Raw genomic sequence first — 21,948 nt, forward strand, 5'->3', positions numbered from 1 at the left:
CCCCCCCCCCTCAGCCCCCAACCAGTTATTGGCTGGAATGCTGGAACACTGTTTGTTATGTTTGGTGGTGCAGGTTAGCGCAGTTTTTTTTATAGGGTCTGTAGACCCTGGGCTGTCTACAGAGACCACGTTTTTTACGGTGTGTTCGGGGGCCAGGCAGCTAGCGGATAGTGAGGACAGGTTTGCTGTATGCAACAAAAATGTGTGACATTGCTCTGAGCACCTTTAAAGGTTTTATTGTACACTTTAACGGTATTGTGAAAGCAAGGTAAGTCAACTTCCTGCTATGAACAAAGGGGTCCTACATGAACACATGTTCTGCCAAAGTTTTGATTATTTAACATGATTGATTTCTCTTTGTGTTTTTTTCCGTGCCTTTCTAAATGTTTTGAAACAGGCGGGGCAGTTGGAAAAGGTGAAGTCACAAACTTTCTTGCACAAATCAGCATTAAGCAACATTTGAATTTAAATTTAACAATAGTTGTTGGGGAAAGTATAGTATATCTGGGAATTCTACAAAAGCTATCCCTACATTGTTCTCATGGAATTAGGAAAATCTGCTCACAATGTGACCAAATTCAATTTATAAAATGTATTTGTGTAAGCCATCAAAAATCCATAGCGAACCTGTCGTCAGCTTTGATTCACATGAGTTGAAATAGATTCAAACGTTGACCATAATCCTTAAGTAACAATTACGTGAACAAGTATTACTACTAGTACTACTTGGTTTATCACTATTCCCTAACATTAGCTCTAATGTTCCACCTAATATAGTCTCTTTGGAAATTTTATGGAAACAATGACAATTGTTTGGAACAATGATGGTGAAGAAGTATCAGAGTGATCACTAGAAACAAATATAACTGTGTTAAAGCTTAGCCGCCTTACTTTTTGATATTAATGAACATCTGTTACATTCCAGCCACTGCCAAATGAGTTGCTACAAAGCTAACATTATCTCCACACAACTCTCTCTGTTTTTCTCAGTATGTGTTCAGATGGTGTCTCCGGTGAACTTGAGTGAAGAAAATAACATCATCTGAAGAGTCCATCATATTTTTAAATCCTCCATGTCCTCCTTGACTACTAGCAACTGCGTGGAGGAGGGGTAGTAGTTCAGAGTTGCTGGTATTACTTAGAATTCCTCATGGGGGCAACAGAAACTACACACTATAGCTTTAATCCAAACTGACTGCCCTCTAAGAAGGAGCAAACTACACACTTTTCTCAACCAGCTTTTAAGACAATTGAGGTATATAAAGGAGCAATTTTCAGTGGATTATTCCTTTAAGTGGTTCCATTTTATATAGTGAGGTAAAAGCACATGCACACATTTTAGTCACAGGCAAATGCACTCAGAAGTATCTCTCAGAGTGAGCCCAAATTAGTCAAAAACAAACCCCTGGAGAGCTTCGATCTGTGCCAAACACCCACTCCACTCCACTTCACAGGAGGCTGACATTTGATGGCAGAGCTTTGACACAAACATGAGGAGCCAGAGGATTCAAAACCACAGCCAAATGCTTGTGGTTCTTTAGTGATCAGGACGGGCAGTGTTGTTTACCAAGCTTTGCTGACGTCCCTTTCATTATGTTGTTCCCATTAAAACACCATGTTGCCATTTTAAAGTGGAAATTTTGAAGTGCCTTTCCCCCTGTCCAACACTATGTTCTCTAACTTTCTACAGCTTGTCTAATTTTCATACAACAGAGGCCGTCAAACAGACAAATGTGCCATTAACATTGCAGAAAGAAAGAGGCTTTGTCATCTAAACCATTATAACATCAATATTTGATTACAACATAAAACGTCTCTGTTGTAAGTTAGCCTGACCATGCATACAGGGCGGAGATGTAAGCCTGAGTGTGGCGGTACACCACAGGGGGTCAAACAACTTTAGATCAGTATTAAAGCAATGTGTTCTTTGGTGCTCATCAATTATTAACAATGTTGTTGTTAAATCGTATAATCACTGATTACTGCGGTGTAGCACCTTGAAATCACTGCAAGTGTAAGTGATGTCCAGATCTTGTGCTGCGTTTGGGGTGATTGTGTGTCTGTGGTGTGTGTGTGTGTGTGGTGTGTGTGTGTGTGTGTGTGTGTGTGTGTGTGATGACTGTAGAATGGAAAAAAAAAACACACTCAGGAGAACATCTTGCATCTCAGAAGTCCACTAAGCACTAATATATATATATATATCAACACGCAGCAATCAAAGGCGGTTATTACAAGTTGTATGGAGAAAAAAAAACTCATTATAATCATGGTGTGTTCACAAAAAATACCATTAGTGCTTACACAAAATGTCTCATCTTATTTTCGCAGCTTTGTGTTTAGCTTTTATCACAATCAACCCAACAAAATTGCTGCTCAAATATGACACGACAACTCTTACAATCTTTAATAACAGTACTACCTAAACACTTTTTTTTGGAAGTAAAAAATAATGGTGAACATTAAAGTTTTTACCAAAACTATCCCTCTTGAAAATATACTTGGTTCAACTGGTTCAACTTTGACCTATGCTATACTTAGAATTGTACAATGCAATAGATGGTGATAATAATAATAGTAATAATAATAATAATAATAATACCCATTCATTGTACACACACAAAAGCACAAACACTTCTGGTTGTTAGTAAGTTTGGGCCGCTGATTTGACCAGCTAACCGACACATTCAGCAGTTGCAGCCAGAGTAAATTTGAAGGGACTTTAAACAGGTGCAATTTGCATCAAAATCAAACGTCTTTTATGAGTCATAACTCAGTCCAATCACAGACAGGCCACAGATATTTTTCATATTCAGTGTGACTTGCACGTTGAGAGGGTACCATTATTATTAGATGTCCATTGGGAATAAATGTCCATAAATCCGGTTAGATTTCATAGAAAAAAGATACTCCTTTAAACAACAGAACTTGTCTGTGAATCATCAGTTTTTGAAGTTGTCTTTAGTATCCAAGTCATCCAGTGACAGTTGATTGTATATCCACAGATACATTGCCACTGACAGCTAATTCGGCATTCTTTGATTGTTCCATATTGCCCACATTTTAAACATATAGGCAGTAAATATTAGACAAAGCCCTCAGAATAGTGTTACCTCGTTGAATCCGTGGTAACATGATACATCTTATGGCCTTAAAGCTACATTCAGGGCTATTTCTTCAGATCTCGGCTACAAAATAGGTATTTGTTTTCATATCAGATAGGTTTGATAACCAATATTGCAAAAATACCTATTTTGTAAAGAAAAAGTAAATGTGGCTTTACCAATGTTATAGACACAGCCAGAAACATACCACAGATGTATTAAAAGGTCCCGTGGCATGAACATTTCACTTTAGGATTTTTTCTTTTACATTAATAAGAGTTCCCCCAGCCTGCCTATGGTCCCCCAGTGGCTAGAAATGTGGATAGGTGTAAACCGAGCGGCGTAAAATCTCCCCCTCATGAGGTCATAAGGGGCAAGGTTACCTCTCCTTTCTTTGCTTCGCCTGCCCAGGGAATTTGGCGCACCCACTAGAGAAAGACATGACGGCTTTCATATGAGCAAAGTGACAGTTGGTCAAGGTCACACCCCCAGCCTCCACCTTGACCCCCCTTGCACCGAGGCTGAATTTTGGGAAAGAGACTTCAGATACAGTTTAAGGGGACCACTAGGACCTATATAAACGCATTCAAAGAGCACCATGTCATGGGACCTTCAAAATATACTATAATTTGCTTGGAGTAAATGCTCCTGTTATCTTTTAAAAACACACAACTAGACGTACACACGCTGGCTAGACAAGACCGTCTGAATGACTCTTGCCGGCTCTGCTTATAGGTTGAAGAACTTGCCCTCTAATACATTTTTCTGCAGTGAACGGAGTCTTCTGTTCATGAATAATTAAAGGGTTGAACTGATCCCATTCTTCACTCAGACATCCACCTCGTCTGACATTTCACATTGCAATATCACTCTCAACGGAGCACACCAGCAGTCTCAGACCTGCACACAGCACAGAGGAGTTACATCCAAGTTAGTTTTCATTATGGTGTCACTTACAGGCTAAGTGACTGTAAATTCATTTAGGTTACTTTTTAGAAGTGAGTCTGCTTGTCTTGCAGCAAGAAAAGCTCCATCTGCAAAGGAAGTCAGCTAAATCATTCCATGCACCATTATTTGTCAAGTAATAATAATAATAATAACTCATCACATTTATATAGTGCTTTATCATAGACACTCAAAGCACTTCAGGGGGGAGGACTACTCTCCAACACCACCAATGTGCAGCACCCACCTGGCCTGGGTGACGCACAGGAGCCCTACAACGCCAGACGCTCACCACACATCAGCTTGGTAGAGAGTAAGGGGAATGTACTTTTTGTTTTGTTTTGTTTTTAGCGGTGGGGAAAACCGGAGCACCCTGAGAAAAACCACGCAGACACGGGGAGAACATGCAAACTCCACAGAGAAACCAATGCCTGTATTTACAACAGGCTTATATTAGGTATATTAAATCTGATTTTAGTAAGACTTGATTTTGTTTTCTGATCTGCTCTCGGTTTTAATCAGCCGTTAATAAATTGGCAATAATGTACATTTCCGCAGCTTTCTTTCCATCAATACATCAGCATAATCATATCAAACTAATTATTCTGTTGCTCTGAGTTTCTCTCAAGTAGCCTCTCCTGACCGATTAAAAAGCCAGAATTAGCCAACATGAAGCTGAGGAAATGAGAATTTCTTTCCTGCTTAAAAAAAAGACATTCAAAGCAACAGGAAGCATAGGAAATTTTCAATATGTTCAAATCAGGTAATTATACTGCTTCAAGGATTTTGACTTTTATTAGGAGCTGGACATTTTTAAGATTCTGTTGTTATTTAAATACCAGCTACATTTTGCTGCTGTGCATCACATTTAATTTCATTATACTCAACCACAATAAGGCACCGTACTAACTCTTCTGTGTTCCTTTCTGCTTTATTCAACTGGTTCATGGTTTGAAAAAAAAAGCATGTGTGATTGACTTTAATTCATGGAATAGTAAAATAAGATGTAGTACAAGTACATTTTAAGAGCAGGGTTTGAGTCAGGACACTTACAGAAAATGAAAGAAATTCTAAGGACGCAGCAAAAGGTGAAATCTCAAAAGGTCTGTCTCCTCATTATAGCTCCATCAATACCCACAGACACCGTCATATGGGTAGGGTTTCCTTATCTGACTGTATCCTGAGAGAGAGGTTGAATATACAGTGTATATAAATAGTGTATGAGGCTATAAAGCACCTTGTCTAAGTGGCTCATAAATTACCTGTACACATTAATTCTCAGAGCCTTATCCACCGAGTTATGGCCTCAAGCTCAAAATAGGAGAAAGGACAACACCCTATAACCCTTACAGCAAAAACATGATGGATGTTTATGGGTGGTAAAGGAGTTTTATAGAGCAATGTTGTGTAGCAAAACACCAGATCATGTTGTCATAATGAGATATAGCTGAACTAGATAATTTTAAATTCAACTAAGTGCATGCTAAAACTAATGACTCTTTTCATTCTTGATTTATCTTTCATTTAGGGCACGGGAATAATTTTATATTTTCATTATCTACTTACAGTTGTACTGTAGTGTGAATAAGATCATATTTGTTTATTATATACATATGTGATTAGAAACTGAGAAAAGATTGCATCAGTATGCACTGTTGCTAATGTGATGTTGGCAGTTAAGTGGCAGCCACCACACACTCTTGGAATTAAATACAGTACAGCCATTCAATGAATCCTACCGACATTGGTGATCCCTTGACTCTTCATTGCCACTGTGATGTAGGCATGTGGTTTTGATAAAAATATCTCAACAACTGGTGGATGGACTGCCGTGAAACTGGGTCCGAACATTTACATGCCCCCTCCGGTTGATTTGTAATCTCTTTGGTTTTCCTCTGACTTTATAGCTAGCGCCATCATAGTGGTTTATGACTAAATACCTGCAAAATAATGCCATTCCCATCAGCCTCTCCTGTTCTTTGTGTTTTGTGCAACATAGACAATGATTAATATATATGGTAAAAATGGTAAATAGTATTCCTGCTAAACATCGGAATACAAGCATTAATATTAGGGCTTCACAGTTTATCGCTTTTTTATTGCCATCAATCTGTTGGATTTTAGCAGAATACTGAAAGCAGCAGAAAATGTATTTATTGCAAGTAATATCATTATCACGATAAACAGTACGTACAAGGGAATTTCCCCAGTCTGGGATCAAGGAAGTTGATCTTATCTTAACATATCTTGAACAAAGTTATCGCCTACTTCTCTCATACCGTGCAGCCCTAAATATTATTGTGGACATGTTAGTGTGCTTGTTCTTACATGTTTGCTATTTACTGTTGTATTTGTATTGATCTTGTGTGGTCACTGCTGCGAAACCAATTGCCCCTTTGGGGACAAATAAGTCCTACTTGACTTGACTTATGTTACCATTTAGCTCTAAGAACAGCTGTGCATAAATACAACCTCACATAGCCCTTAGCATCGCTGTACAGTTAGTCTTGATGCTTGATTAATGATTAAAACAACATGGGCCAAGATACACTAACCTAAAAAAAAACTAAATAAAATACTACTGTTTTGTAGTGCACCCTATGATCTGTGTAAGATCCTAAAATAAATTGACTAAATGTGTCAGTATTATTTATTCAACTTGGTTTTAGAGAAACAAATGATATACTTGTGTACAATCATTAGCTTATACTCCTGCCTGGAGAAATAAAAGAGGAAGAAACCAAAGTCACACTGAAATGGCATTTGCAACAAATTCCCTGCAATCAGACAGACAATACCTTTCCTGTCAGTTCCAGAGCTCCAACAAAGGATGGAGAGAGTGATGAAGAAAGAGAGCAAGAGAGGAAAGAGGAGGGAGTGGAAGGCGGGGGGGAGGCATTGATAAATGAGAAAAAAAATGTATTGTTCCCGTTTCATGAGCTGATGAAAAAAGACGAGACAAGGTACAAGGCAGGGTACTCGGCACTCTGCTACGGTCAAATTACAGAGAGCAGCCATGCATACAATGCACACATCTGGGTGAGAAATGGTGAAAAACACGTTGGAATTGCAAATCAGTATATCTGGGATCATCTACTGAATACATTGTTTATTTGAGGAAATATTAATCTCCGCTCTGATCAAAACTATCTCCAAAAGTACAGTTTTTCTACAGCTACAATATAGTATGTATATATAATATAGTAGGTTTTAGCTCAAAGGAAAGACGTCACTTAGTAGACTGGTAATCTTTCCTGAGAAACAACCCAATATGCTGCCCCCCAGTCATGCTACGAATTGAAATGTGTCTTACACTCATGGTACGATGGAAAACTGTCCCTGTAGGTGAGCTGACCAGTCTGCTGTAAAAAATGAAGAGCGGTAGGGTGGGTCCAAGCAGTGATGCTTCATTTAACAGAGTTACATGGCGGCTCACTGAATTTACCTCTTGCCAATACATTTCAGACCTATCCACTCTCCATCTACACTGAACTCTGATACGTTGTACATCATTCAACAAGCGCAGACCGGGACCTTTTGAATTTTGTACTGCAGTTGATCAGGAAACGAATAATGCCAGCTGAACTGTTTGCACACAACTACACCAAGACAACCTCAAGACTTGTTTCTCTTCAGCAGTAGCAGGGGTTTCCTTGGGCTGAGTGCAGCATCAAAAACCTTGTAGTAGGAAACCAATTAACAGAAGTCTAAGAGAGGAAAACACACAAAGGACAAACCTAGAGATTATGCAAAATCCATTGGAGCCTCTTAACAAAATAAAACTTACCAAATATGTAAAAATAGCTACTCAGTTGGTTTTGTGAAAAAAAATTAAAATAATTTCTAACTTCTAATTGGACAATATGATCGGAAATGAAGCAATTCCAAGCAGCTTAACAAGCACCCAGCTCAGCCACCCCCGCAGTTACTGTGTCAGCACTGTTTCTCATGTAGCGTGCTGACATGACAAGGCTGCAAAAACGATGATAAAAGACTGAGAAATTGGCCGCAATGGACAGCATGAACATTTGGGGTTTATTTTCTTCAGGGAGCCATAAGAGAACAACTACACACTTAAACAAAATTGCGTTTGACCGGTTCGATATAGTGATGGGACGAGGCGTTGCAAACGCTTACTTCAATAAACGCGGAAACAAAAACTTGGGTGACCCTGGAATGACTTGCATGCTGCCTTAGCAACTTTGAATATAACCAAAGGTAACAGCAGATTGCCTGTAGGATATAAGCAAGATTGACTTTAAGTGGTAACTGGGGAAGCAGTAGGGTGGGAGAACAACAATTGCTCTAAGGGATGAAGTGCAGAAAACTCGACTGACCCTGAAATGGCTTGAATTCTCCCCCACTGGCTTTATGGACTGCCAAAGGAGACAAAGAGACTTACTGGATCAGCAAGATGGGAGAGTTCAAACAGGCATATCAGAAACCTCACAATAGCAAACTGGTGAGAGAATACTTAATCTACAAACAGAAGAAAGGACTCTGGATAATACAGCCTCTGGTTCTGAAGAGGATCACAGTGCGAGGTTAATGTGTTATGATAGGGAACAGAATGTTGAAAGCCAATTGATGGATTTGGAATGTGTTGTCAAAAATGTAGAAATATGTGGCATAAATGTCTTCTACTAATTTAAAGGGAATCTTTACCCATAAACAAAGTAAGACGGTAAAATTACAAATTAAAAGCGTAAAACGTAAACAGACAATCATTTGGTTCTCCTACTAAACAGTAAAACAGCTGTCCGCTTAATTAAAAGACATTTAAAGAGACATGGGCAATATATAAACAAGTATTTTACTTTCCTAAGGATAATGGAATGCTTATGAGAAAAAGACAATAGTAAAAGGAAAATGGATATTGTTTATGACAAACACACCCTGTGAAATTGCAATAGTTTCAAATAATAGAAAACAAGAAACCTTAAAATGCAAAAACTTGTAAGAATATATTGTACCTTCAGAAATAAAGCACAATGTTTCAAGAACATCATGTAAGGACATGCAGATGAACTTCTTTATAAATAACTCTACAACATGTGTGCTTCACCAGTCTTGGGTTCCCCCAAGTATCCAACCAGCCATTTGTTGAAGCTAAAAGCAGAAAACCACATTTGGACTCTTACGTGCCAGCGAGACACAAACACCATGTCTGCATAATATCGATTCTTGTCTAAAAACAGAGTTCACGTAGAGATTTTATTTTTTCAGAAAACATGAAAACGACATTTTTCAGCCCTTGGAAACTGATTTATTTGGTTTAGGTGAAAAGAGAAAGCTTGCTTAACACAAAATAAATGTTGTAGGCCAGAGATTTAGCAGCACAACATCAGAAAATAATCTGCGTCCTTTTATAAAATCAAGAAATCAAAACCTTTTAAGATTGGGAAAATGAAGAAATGTTGACTGGGAACATGAGGTCTGAGCTGGAGAGCAGATCCAGTTGTCTGTGTAGACCTGTCCTGATTGACACTCAACAGAGTGGAGTCAAGTGGGGTGGAGTGCTACACAGTGCAGATCAAATAGTGGAGAGTAAAGGTCGACAGTATGAGATGGGGAGAGTTTAGAGTGCGCACACATGATGAGTGATGGAGATTAAAGTGAAGGCAAAGCTCCTGGGCATTGGAAGGAGGCAAGATTGATGTGACTGGAAGAAAAGAAAACAAAGCTACAGAGACGACGGGGGATCGAGGCAGACTTCTGATTTAACTTCAGGTTTCATTCTAAGAAGCCACTCAGTCAAGTTGCCTAACCACATGCATCTGTATTCAGTGCTCGCATTTGAGCAAAAAGAGCCTGTCTTTACCCCTTTAAAAGCCACTGTCCAGTGGGAATGCAATATTGACTGGCTCCAGCGGGTGCTCCAAACACCCTCTGTAGCATTTTGGTCCTACCTCCAGACTGCATCGAGTTTCATTAGGTTCTCACTTATCCTGGGATAACCTTTAAAAAAAAAAAAAAAAAAAAAAAAAATGGACAAGGCTGGCTTCTCTCCGAGGCGAGTCTGATCTGAAGGATACTTTTCAAAAGGGACCAGGAGTTGGACTTTTTCAGACTCATTAGACTGTTTTCCTGGGAGTGATAAGGACAAAACCTTATCAGCAAGATGAGACAGCTCTCTGGACAATGACATTGTAAAGATATTTAAGGGACGTGCACTTTCTTTTAAACACAAGTAACGTAATAGCTACCCTTCCTCACCTAAATGATGTAAAAGTTGAAGCTATAAACCAAGAGCAAACATGTCTCTCTGTGTTATCTTATCTAAAGCTCCATAGTGCATAGTTTCGATAGCATGCTACATATGTGCTCACATTTTTCCCAAAGCTTCGAGCAGATTGTGATTCCACTATCGATCTCACTAAAGCTCCCCGGCGGTGATGCACTTTATATTCTCTAACAGGCTACAAGTTATTCACACTGCATACAAAATGTCCTCATACGCATACACACACTGGCAGTGGCTCATTTGCATTACTTAAAAATCGGACTCACCCTCCACAATCTCTTGGCCGACTCCACCCTGGAGGGTTTCCTGCGAAGGCCCAGCGATGTCCCCATGGCATGATCGAACATCATCTTGAAGCAGCCCGTAGTAACTGGTAACCTACTCGCTGCCTGCTTCCCACTTACAGTCCTGTGGACGCTATGCCAACGAGCCACTCTCAGCTTTCAAGTCCACCGGCCTTTTCCATTCAAGAAGCAGCCGCCACACCCAGAGCCATTACACTGTGTATTTCCCAGCAACTGCATGCCAACAAAACAACCGCCAGTCCTTTTGTCTCCAAACCCTGCTGCATGTCCCGCATATTAACAGGCTCTAATGGAGGCCACATACGGTCACGGCCAGGATTAGCTTTTACTTTCTGTTAGGAGGCTACATAAGCCAGGAGAGTCCTCATAACAAACAGCAACTTAACTTGATCAAATTGTATGATGCTTTCCATTATCAGCTTAACAGTACGATTAGAGGGGTTAAGATAATAAGCGAGAGGAGTTCGGAGATGCAGATGCAGCCGGAGTGTAGAGAAGTGATGGAGGGTGAACAAATGTAATTCAACACCACCATATGAGATGAGAGCAATCAGTGCTAAACTGTTTATTCGGCCATTACAGCCACAGCATGGTGGGCTGTACCGACAGGTAAATGGAAGATCACAATGAGATCATAAGCCTGCAGTTGGGAGTGTTGGCGTGTGCAGAGTGCCAGCACTGAAAACATTTCCACCAGAGTGACAAAGAGTGTGCATCAGGTTTTCTTTTGTTTTTAGGCTTTCTATTAACCCCTGTGTGATGTTCGGGTCTGTGGGACCTGTTTTCAAAGTTTGCTAAAAGATAAGTGATGCCATTTATTATTTCTTCTAACTAAAACGCATTGGCAATGGCTCCTTTTCTGTAAAGAACATAAAAAAAATAACTTGTAAAATGACTGCACACAGTACATTGCATACGAGGTTTATATATACACAGTATATACTGTATATATATATATTTTTTTTTTTTTACCTTTTTATAAATTAATTTCCTTGTTTTCTCACAAAAAACCAAAGTGATCATCTGATCATAAATGTGATCTCACAGGGGTAAATGGCAAATATGTATGTAACCATAAATTATGTATATATATCATTGGTACTTAAGCTAAAGTAAACATTTGTTAAATATTTTTACATAAATTGGTTTGCTGTATTGATTTAAAAGCCTAATAATGTGGTGGGTCCACCAGACACGGGAACGTTGGCTGTGTAACAAAAATAGAAACACCACACAAGGAATAACTTCCATCGTAGCTTAGTTTCCTAGCATTCACAGAACATACAGATAATAGGCAAATTAACCAAACCAGGCCTAGTTCAAAGACATGCTGAAGGTAAATGTGCCATTTCAGAGAAGAATATGTAAAAAGTGTACATCCAATTGCAAAAAACCTGTACCCAAATCTATTCAAGTTTGCAGTAAACTGTCACATGAAAAGTATACATTGTCACCAAAACATTAAATAACCAAAATCTTAGTCACCTCAAATAATGTACATAATCATCATAAAAGCAATAACTTTACTATCAAATCTTGTTTTCCATCTTTCCAGATGACATAATTAATCCCAGCCGAAGCCTTGCAATAACAATTTTAGCCTGGTCAGGAACTGAACTCTCAGAATGGCAGCAGAGCCAATATAATATGACAAATCGGATTATGATGTCCACTGCAATCTTCATTAAAATTTCTCACATGTGTAAGAGATGAGACTCTACACATATTCCAAGAGCTTAAAAAGGACTTTCTTCCATCCCTGCATGTGCTACACACCTGTGTTAAAGTGAGAGGGTATGCACTAATCTGTGGGTGTGTACACAATTGCAGTATTTGCCCTCTTGGGTACTACTTGATTGTAGTTAATAATGAAACCCCACGCATTTACACAAAGCAGTGATTTGCACCGGCTGCCCACACAGACAGACGTTTCAAACAATATTGGTTATCATTAAAGCTAAAGCTGCCAATTTTGGAGAGCCTAGATATGATTAATCTACTGTACCCCTGTTGACGTGTAAACAACAGATTTTAATTCAGAATTTGAATATTTTATTAGAGAGTTCTGGCCCAGAGGCTACTTGTTACAACAACAAAACTTTAATTTGTTTGCGGTAATTATAAAAACCTGTCTGAAAACAGTAAACACACATTTATGTGTAACCTCTCTCTATAACGCAAAGACAGCCACAGCTTATGTCTGTAACAAAGTCTCTCAAAACTCTAGCACAAAACAAATTAAGGTTCCTAAAATGTGTTACGGTACTCATTTTGTGAAGTACGATGAATGCAAATTAGTACAAGTACAGTGCATTTCAAAATATAGGACAGAATGCCAAACCACTTCAAAACAGAGTCTGCAATTCATAAAAAAAAAACGGTGTACTTAATTGACTCAGTCAGGATTACAAACTGGAATCTAAAGCTTCACAAACCTCTGTGTAACAAACAAGCAGCTATAGGATTAGTCTGTATATTGTACAGCAGCTAAATCCCACAATGACACATACATATTCCATATGCCCTCCCCCGCCTTGATATCCACCTAAAACACACATATATACACACTTACAAGGAGAGCATTTTCAAACACTCTCCCTCTGACATACACAAACAGAGCACTTCCAGGTACCCACAGCGCACACACACACACACAGACACACACACACACACACCAAGTAAGGTCGTAGTAGCAAAAACCTGGGTGTAATTCAGGTTTCACCTATGAATCTCAGTTTTAAGGGGGATTACTTTTTTGTTTTACATTTGCATTTACTGTATGTTAACCGTGACCACTTGGCTCCTGCATTTAGAAAAAGTGTGTTTTGGAGTTTACCATCTAACATCAACTTGTACAAGAGAAAGAGACAAAAAAAATAACAATATAGGGTAATTGGGAGAGAGGAAAGAGGACATAGTGGTTGGTAGGGAGGGGCAGGAATGAAAGAAGAGTCCAACAGAGAGGGAAAAAGGAGAAAGTGACACTTTTGAAAGACTCAGAGGCACTTCGGCGGGACGGTGCAGTGCTGTGAACGCTCAGCTTGGTGGCACTTGGGAGGAATGATCCGCTGGGATGTAGAGGAGCGGTTGAGGTATTTTCCTCCAACTTACCTGACAAGACAGACAGCAAACACACACACACACACACACTGATGCCTCTGAGGTATTACCACACACAGCAAGTGCAGACAACGCAGTGCTCGGAAAAGTGTCACTCACGTCATGAATGTGCTTCATTTCCTGTCAGATCAAAGGTGACGAGGGAACCGCATCCTCAAGGCTAAACATGGATTCAAAGACAGAGCGCTAGAACATGCAGTACGAACGCTTTACACACACACACACGCACGCACGCACGCACGCACACACACACACACACACACCTCTGTGTCCCTGTGTGTTTCACGCTGTGCTGCTTTGTAGATTGCGCTGACGCAGCCAAAATGGCCATCACACGGGAGCATCAGCAGTGTAATGATCTAACTCCTGCAAAAGAAAGTTGCCCAAAGCTCATTTACAAAACCTCCTCCCCTGGTGTCCCTGGTACCACACAGACAGGATGCTGTAACCATTCTCATTAAGAGTCTCATTTGTAGGCCACAGCAAAGATTTAAATGCAATATCTTGACCAGATCAATTTCTGGATATGCTTTGCATTAACGCAGACCATTATCAAAAGCTTATGTTTTTATATTACATACAACATCCCAGACCGTCATTGGTTTCCATTCAATTCAGTATGCTATGAAGATGTAACTCTTTATTGTCATGATCATGCCGTGTGGTATAACGCAGTTGCCAAAAGGAACCGTTCTGCCAACTGTCCTTAGTGGTGCGTTTAAGGACACTGCAACATTCAGTATTTCAGATTTGGCTGCTGACTAGCATTGTATTTGTGAGCCCTGTTGTTGGAAAATAAAACCCTGAAGACAAAAACAAGCACACAAACTGTGTAAATAATCATTTTAATTTAATCATTTCTAGCATTAAAAAGGCTACATCTTGGCAGCCAAATCCAAATCTCCCTGGAAGCTAGCGAACACTTTAAGGCTAAAACTGTTAACAGCAGTCACAGTAAGCAGTTCTTCCTTAATTGGATTAAACCAGCCAACAGACGAGCATTGTTTAAAGGGAAAACACGCTGCATACATTTCCATCTTATCAATACTCTGTCCATTACTGAGTTCTAAGATACTTTTTTACTTTTTAACTACAAATAAATCTCCTTAAAGATTGTAATAGACCTAACAGTCTTTTGAATTATTGTACAGCAATTTGCCCCATACTGTCTTTTTAAAACCCTTATTTGTAGAGAAATATATTTTTTAAACCAAATCTGATATGAGCATATGTTCATATTACATTTGGTTTAAAAAATATATTGCTGTCACATATTTTTCACTTGTTTTAAAAGGCCCCGTGTGTAACATGTTTAGTTGTTCACTATCAAAATCGGTGTTGCCCATTCACAGACTTGTGCTTTTTCATAAATATTTACCACCACCATCAATTCCAAATATTCCTTTTGGCTTGAAATTTTACATTTGCATTCGCATGAACGGGGGTAGACGCTCCATATTAATGCGCCATCTTGAAATACGTTAGCCGGTAAGGGACAAACAGGACATACTGCTCCGCCTTTTGCCTTTTCCCTGTCACATGATAAACTCACAGCTGCTGCTAATCTGCTAATGGGTATTATCGCTTAGTGGCCCCGGCAAGTTTGACGAAGGAAACATGGAGGACCACACGTATTCAAAATTCACATTTCAGGAACAGGAGTCTTCTTCTTTGCCCAGAAAAATAAAAAATAATATTAAAAAAAGAGCAAGAGACCGGCTTTTTGAAGCTTGAAAGTTACCGTAGCTGTAATACGTACAGTACTTTGAACTGCGTGACGCGAGAGAGTCGATTGCAATATATGATCTCAACACTAGATGGGAGAAATTCCTACACATTGAACCTTTAAGAAAAAATGATAGTTACAACATGTGAAAAAATTTAAATGAAAGAATTGTACCAGAAAAAATCTTTTCATTGAGAGGAACTTGGATTAGAGAACTGTGTCCTTTTACTGTGAGACACTTTAAAATATTGCAGTCCCTCTGTTACATTCCACTTACTATGACTTACAGTCTATGAACCTACATCATAACCATCGTCTGATTTTCAGTCTTTTCACAAACTGCATTCAGGAGTCCAAACCTAGGAAATGAACTCATTTCACAAACACCGTCTACTATTCCATCAAATTATTTTCTATTTCTATTGTTCAAATAAAGTTATTCTTTTCCAGGCAGCTGTGCTCTAAGCGCACACACATCTCCGCACCGACAACAAAAGCAATATTCTCAGTTGATTTTTTTCTTCTTCTCCCATTCCCTTCGGTTTGTATCAGAGAGTAATTCTTCACACACATACAGGGAGGTGCATTTGTCCTGAGCCCAGTCACGGCCTCTCGATGTTCTGTAATGGTTCAAAACAAATAAAAGGCGCTGAGGTCATTTGTTAAGGACTGTGTCCTTGATCTTTACTTGCATTTGTGGAATTGAGCAGTGTGTGATTTCTGAAGTAGGTGAGAAGGAGAAATAGATATATGTGAAGACTGAGAGAGGCAGTCAATGAGTTTCATTGAAGGTGAACATCCAGGAAGATGAAACATATGGTGGGGGGGTTATTTTGTATAAGATGCCATATAGGATCTTGATTTATGACTGGGGCAAATGTGAAAATACTAACACATCATTGTTTTACATTAACAGTGGATATGTATGAGTGTCTGCAAGATCCTCAAATTGGCTGCATTTGTTAAAATAAAATTTCAGCCATCCCAGTTAGGACTTTAAAGGTGGAATCCACCCAAAAATACTAACACATATTTATACCAAGTACTTGAATCAGCCCAAGGACATCTTAATACAGTAGGTTCCCCATTTGTATATACATGTTTTCCAACTACATTTACCTTATCAATTTGCTACAGTATATCTGTATCAAGAGACATGAAGTGGAAGAATGTGTATCTGGTCCCTCCATTCCAATGGAGTATCTAAATGTTGGACAATGTGAGGCAACAGCATGCAAACAAAGAGAGAACATTCAAACTCCATCCAAAACAGCCGAGAACTCAGTGTGCTTCCACGTTGCTGTGCCAGGGCTGGGGGATTAGCATTTGGTTCCATCGTCTGTTAAACATGAAATTTTGCAGAATAACTGGAAGGATGATGCCCATGTCCCATCCTTCTCACCCAGACAGAAAGTTGGTATTGGACAAATTCCATGTTTGATGGCAATGCTATGCCCTTGACATTTAATTAATTAGTCCTATAATATCGGCACATTGCAACCACAGTTTGGATAGATTAAAGTTTAAGTACGGTTGCTCTGATTCTCCACAGGGAACATCTGTGCTGTATTCCAGTTTTGTTCCATCCTTTACTGCGCACCATACTGGGAGCTTCTCAGAAGTAGAGTGTCTTGCTGCCCGATTTGCAGACATTATTGTCTCTACAAGTGCTTTACACACAAATCGTGTTTATTAAAAGGTGCCCAGCCACACATACTTCACTACTTTGTGGTAAAGTCTGAAGTTCTACCACGTACTCTGTAACTTTTTTTGTGGAAAAAAATGCCTTGGATACCTTGTTTCAAGCCATTCTACTGTAATATAGAAAGCCTGCAGGAAGACTTGGCTCAATTTGTGCCAGTTTACATTACATGAGACATAGTGAAAGTGATACCCAGTTTGTCTTGCGAGACAAAGAAAAGTCACCATATGCAACACTTGCAAAGATGCATCTGTAACTTATTCTTGTAACGAATGGTTTTCTGTCTGAGCAAAATACTCATTGCAGCTGTATGACCTCCCTATAATGCTAACTCTGTAATATGCAATACAGCCCCGTAATGAAAAGACCTTTACAACAGCAGGTGTTATCTATGCTTTTGTCCAAAGCGGCTGCTAGAGTCAACACTAATTGAAAGTTACTAATTAAAAATAGCAAAGCTCTGGTTTAGTATCGTTTAGTATAGTACTCATGTACATGGTTAATTTAGGGTTCCTAGGATACTTTGCATTCATGCTTCTGGTCATCTAAAACAGCATGCTCTTTGGCCTGATGCCAACCCTATGGTTCAATTTCCAGCCTTTTTTATTGTGATATGGATCCGCCGGGTCTGAAATAAAGTTAATATATATAATAAGACCTACAGGTTGTGGTCTGGTTTCTGTCAAAAGAACCTGGTGGTAAATTCAGACGGCATAACAAGGTTTATGCATGGACATGCTACTCAACGCGACTTATTTCAGCCGAGACATAGAGACGTTTGGTCCGTACAACCGCAACCTGAGCCTGTGTCATCTTTGCTGATGTAATGTTACGCTTCAGTGGGCTGACTTCATCCAACAGGACACGGGGTCAAATAGGCGAAAAATGAGAAAAAAAGGAAGTAGATCGCAAGAGGAAGCAAAGGGGTGGTGATGATTGGGGGCCTGGTTTTATTGAGGGGCTCTCAACAGGTCAGTGAAAAGAAAAGGAAGGCAATTCCAGTTTGTGAAGAGTTCTGGAAACAACCCCGACTCAGTAATGGATGGAAGGATAAATATAGACTGGCCAACACAGAAGCTCTACAGCAACAAAACCCAATTTGTTAACGCTAACAGTATGTCAGTAAGTGCTATTACACTGCGTGAGCCTACTTGAGAATCATTTTAACAAGAACAGAATGAGAGGCGCTTCTGAATTATGTGATTGAATGATTGCTGTATTATTTCTAAGACCAAGTGGACCCTTACCTGCAGGGTGTTAACCTTTATTTCATGTGCTCACCAGCAGCCATAATAGCACAGTTTAATCACAAACATGTGAAGCTCTGCTTCAAGGGCACCGAATTAAGGAGAGGCAGATGAGTCTAATTTAGATGTTTATGATGTGTAATTGCTAAAATAAGTCTCTGTTAGACAACAAACGAGGAGTGAAAGGTGGAGAGGAATAATTAAGCCTTAAAAATAGCACATGCAGACTGGGAGTATCCGTGGGCTGAAAGCAATACCTCTGGCTACCAGATGGGAATAACGGCGTTATACATAACAGCGTTACTAATGGCGTTACTTTTTTCAGTAATGAGTAGTCTCATTGAAACTCTTCCCATCTTAATAACGCTGTTAGCGTTACTGCCGAAAAATGCAGCTCGTTACTATAATTGAAGTTGTTTTTTTGTATCAGACCAACTGGATCTCTGAGCTGAGAGGCAAATACTTTTTTTTTTTTTTACTGTTCTTCCTTGGTTAGTGAGCCGTGCACGAGACAAGCGCATAAATGCTGATGATTGGGGGGGGCGGGGGGGGGACTTTTCGTGCTAAAGATCTCCCACCGTGGTCAGAAAACAGGCACTATGACTCTAGAGTGGCTACTTGCTCCGGAGCTAATTGCTGTCACTCTCTCACTCTCTCTCACACACACACACACTTACGTTATTTACAATACAAAGAGTGTATATATTTGTTATTTATTTTTGCTATAGCGCTTAAGCATTATTTAATTTTGACCAGTTGTGGCCTGAGGAGGGGCAAAAAATATCAAAAGTTCCAAAACATCTATGTTGTTATTTGTATTGTTTCACTAGACATAATATCTACGTACATGGTCTCTAATTGGAGGCTAGTCTCACTTTGCCCCACAGCAACATTAAAAGAGTTTAGATGTGTGTACATTGTTTCTGATAATAATGTATTCTATTAAGTTTCCATTTATATATTAGAATATTCAGATTTATTATAAATAACTGAACATGCACATGTATAGAGGGGTGGAAGTGGGGTAACGCATTTGTTACTTTCTGAAATAACTAGTTACTTTTTTTAATTTGTAACTGAGTATAACTTCTTGAAAGAAGTAACTAGTAAGTGTAACTAATTACTTTTTAAAAGTAACTTGCCCTACACTGCTTGCTACCAATAAACCAATATGAATAGAGATAAAGAGTGCAACACATTCAGATTTAAAGCAAGACGTGAAAACCCAAGTGGACTTTGGATCATGAGAAAACAACACTGCAGATTATAGACATCCAGTATTTTCAACATGCTCCACAAGCAGCGACTAACAAAATCCTTTAGCCTCTTTATACAATTTCCCCATCGGGTTTTTTTCTGACGCCCTGCGTTAATAATGTACAAGCCTACTCCTCTCTATCACAGATATAATACAGAACTGCCATGTTTAACTCAGAGCAACCTGACAATCAGAGACATGCCATTTCCTATTTTAAACACACCTCTCAGCGGCAGCGGTTAACTGCAACATCAAAAAAACATGTCAGAGCGCCCCTTAGATTTCAGTCTAGGTTAAAAGCGTTTCAGCCAGAGACACCTGGCAGGATGGATCCGCCGGAAAAAGCCAAGTTTTGAAGAGACAAAGTAAAGTGGTTGTTGTTGTCAGAAAAGGGCAGAAATAACAGCACCCAGACATGCTTTGTTCAGCTGTTGATTGTTGTTTGTTGATGTGGAAACCGAAATATCCGTCACCAAGGAAACTCTGCCCTCTGTAGTGTGTCTGGTGGAATAATGATCAGTTGGTTTAGGCGATGAACTGAATGCACAGACTATTATCAACATCACTGTCGGATTAGGAAATATCTAGGTATTTTATCCAACATGTACATCTACCTATATTCCGCCACCCTTGTGTTGCCTCCATTTGCACAGACTCAAAGCAGAACGGTAAGCTAGAATCAGCAGCTGTCAGGGAGTCACGTTGCAGGAAGATGTCCAGACAGATGAGTGGTCTGGCGTCTGGTGAAAATAGGTTAGCCTGGTCTGAAAACTTTAGAAGATGACCCCACCTGAGCCACTCTGTTGTGGGCCTGCAGTACAGTCATAATATCCAGTGCATTCCAGGAGTGTTTGTCCATTAACCTGCCTCATTTATCTCTAAACGAGGCAGCAACTGACATCTATCCACTATTGTTGATTATTCTGTCAATTGTGTCCTATCAATGTATAGCTGTGTCTATAAAATATCAGCCAATCTAATTTTCCAAGAGGTAGCATCCATAACCCTTGTATTGTATTTGGGTCGAATTGACACATTTCAAATGTTTAGTAAATTCTTTCTACCTGAAAATCAATTACCTTAACTTATTTTCTTTGATAAACATCTGTTTCTGATTTAATTCAGAAACTTTTTCTGGATAGGACCACTAATGTTTTTTCCCATAGTGGATTTTTAACATAAATTATAACTTATTTTTTTTAAATTGTGTTCTAGTAGAGACTGATTACATTCCCTAAAGATATATGTTATCTCCAGTGTTTGAAATTGAGATAAAGACAGATTGTGAAGTAAAATTTAATTTCAGAATTGTTTTTAAAACCCCAAATAAGTCACCGGTCAAATCGACTCGAGGGACACAAGAGGGTCCCGAAAGTGATGACAACACAAGGGTTAAATTACTTGTTGGATCCAATCAACAGTGCAAAACCCACAGATGTTCAGTTTACTGTCATATATGACAAAAGAAAAGCAGCAAATCATCACATTTCAGAAGCTGAAAGAGAATGGTTGAAAAATGGAAAAAATGCTCATTTATCAATATAGTTACTCATTTTCTGTCAACAACCAATCAATTAACAGATTAATGGTTTCAACTCTTCGTGCCATTGTATTACTCATTTCCTACATTTCCCAAAAGTCTCCCAGCAACCCCCAGTGGAAATGTTAACTAGTAACCAGCTGTGATGTGTCACAGTGTGTGTACATAAAGAGAGCAGCAGTAGAAACAATGGCACTGTACTATAAAAGCAAGAAGTGTGAAGATGTCAAAATGAATGACCATCAGTCCTTGTCCATTCATGGCCATTCTTGGTGCCTGCCCAGATCCTCTTGGACTGTCCAAAACACAGTCAGTCATCTACACACTGGATTGTAGATGTGTTGTATTTTCTTATATTACAAAAGATAAAACATTTATTAAGGGGCTCTGGTAACAGTTTTTTTAAGTCTATCAGTCATCTCAAAGATAAAAATCCAGCTACCTGCAATGTAAATTATCTCACTTCATTCCTATTGCTTAACTCTGAACTTCATCTCTACAGGAACAGCTGTTTTGTGTAGTCATTGCCTAGTCCTGTGTTTTGCTGTGTTGTTGTTTTTGCTTGGCGTAGGGGTATTCTGATATGTAGCTCAGCGTAAATTCTTTCAGGAAGACCTAACTCTTAACCAATGCTCTCCCTAACTCGAATCAGCTGTTGGTTCACTTCCAGCTAAACCAATCAGAATCGTACACAGAGGGCCAATCACAGAGTCACAACCCTACTTTAAAAAATCAGTTTCTCCCTTTGCTATCAGCTGTC

At 39.2% G+C, this 21,948-nt stretch overlaps 1 protein-coding gene and 1 long non-coding RNA gene across 6 annotated transcripts in view; one reads left to right on the forward strand and one right to left on the reverse strand.

The window, feature by feature from the left end:
• Positions 1–21,948, reverse strand: part of dpp6a (dipeptidyl-peptidase 6a) — a 238,896-nt gene that overhangs the window by 127,959 nt on the left and 88,989 nt on the right. The window contains exon 1 of one of the 5 annotated variants that reach the window (XM_032503430.1): positions 10,557–10,655. The exons of the other annotated variants lie outside the window; for them this stretch is intronic. Within the exon in view, the coding sequence (XP_032359321.1) occupies positions 10,557–10,640 (84 nt within the window). The 5' untranslated portion in view covers positions 10,641–10,655. Of the gene's footprint in view, positions 1–10,556; positions 10,656–21,948 lie in introns of those variants that run through there. 5 annotated transcript variants of the gene reach the window in all.
• The window catches only part of LOC116671964 (uncharacterized), an 18,364-nt gene continuing 8,317 nt past the window's right edge, over positions 11,902–21,948 (forward strand). Inside the window, exon 1 of the long non-coding RNA XR_004327425.1 lies at positions 11,902–11,912. This is a non-coding gene — a long non-coding RNA (uncharacterized LOC116671964). The remainder of the gene's footprint in view (positions 11,913–21,948) is intronic.

The sequence above is a fragment of the Etheostoma spectabile genome, chromosome 22 (assembly GCF_008692095.1).
Source record: "Etheostoma spectabile isolate EspeVRDwgs_2016 chromosome 22, UIUC_Espe_1.0, whole genome shotgun sequence".
In the NCBI taxonomy this organism is placed as follows: Eukaryota; Metazoa; Chordata; class Actinopteri; order Perciformes; family Percidae; genus Etheostoma; species Etheostoma spectabile.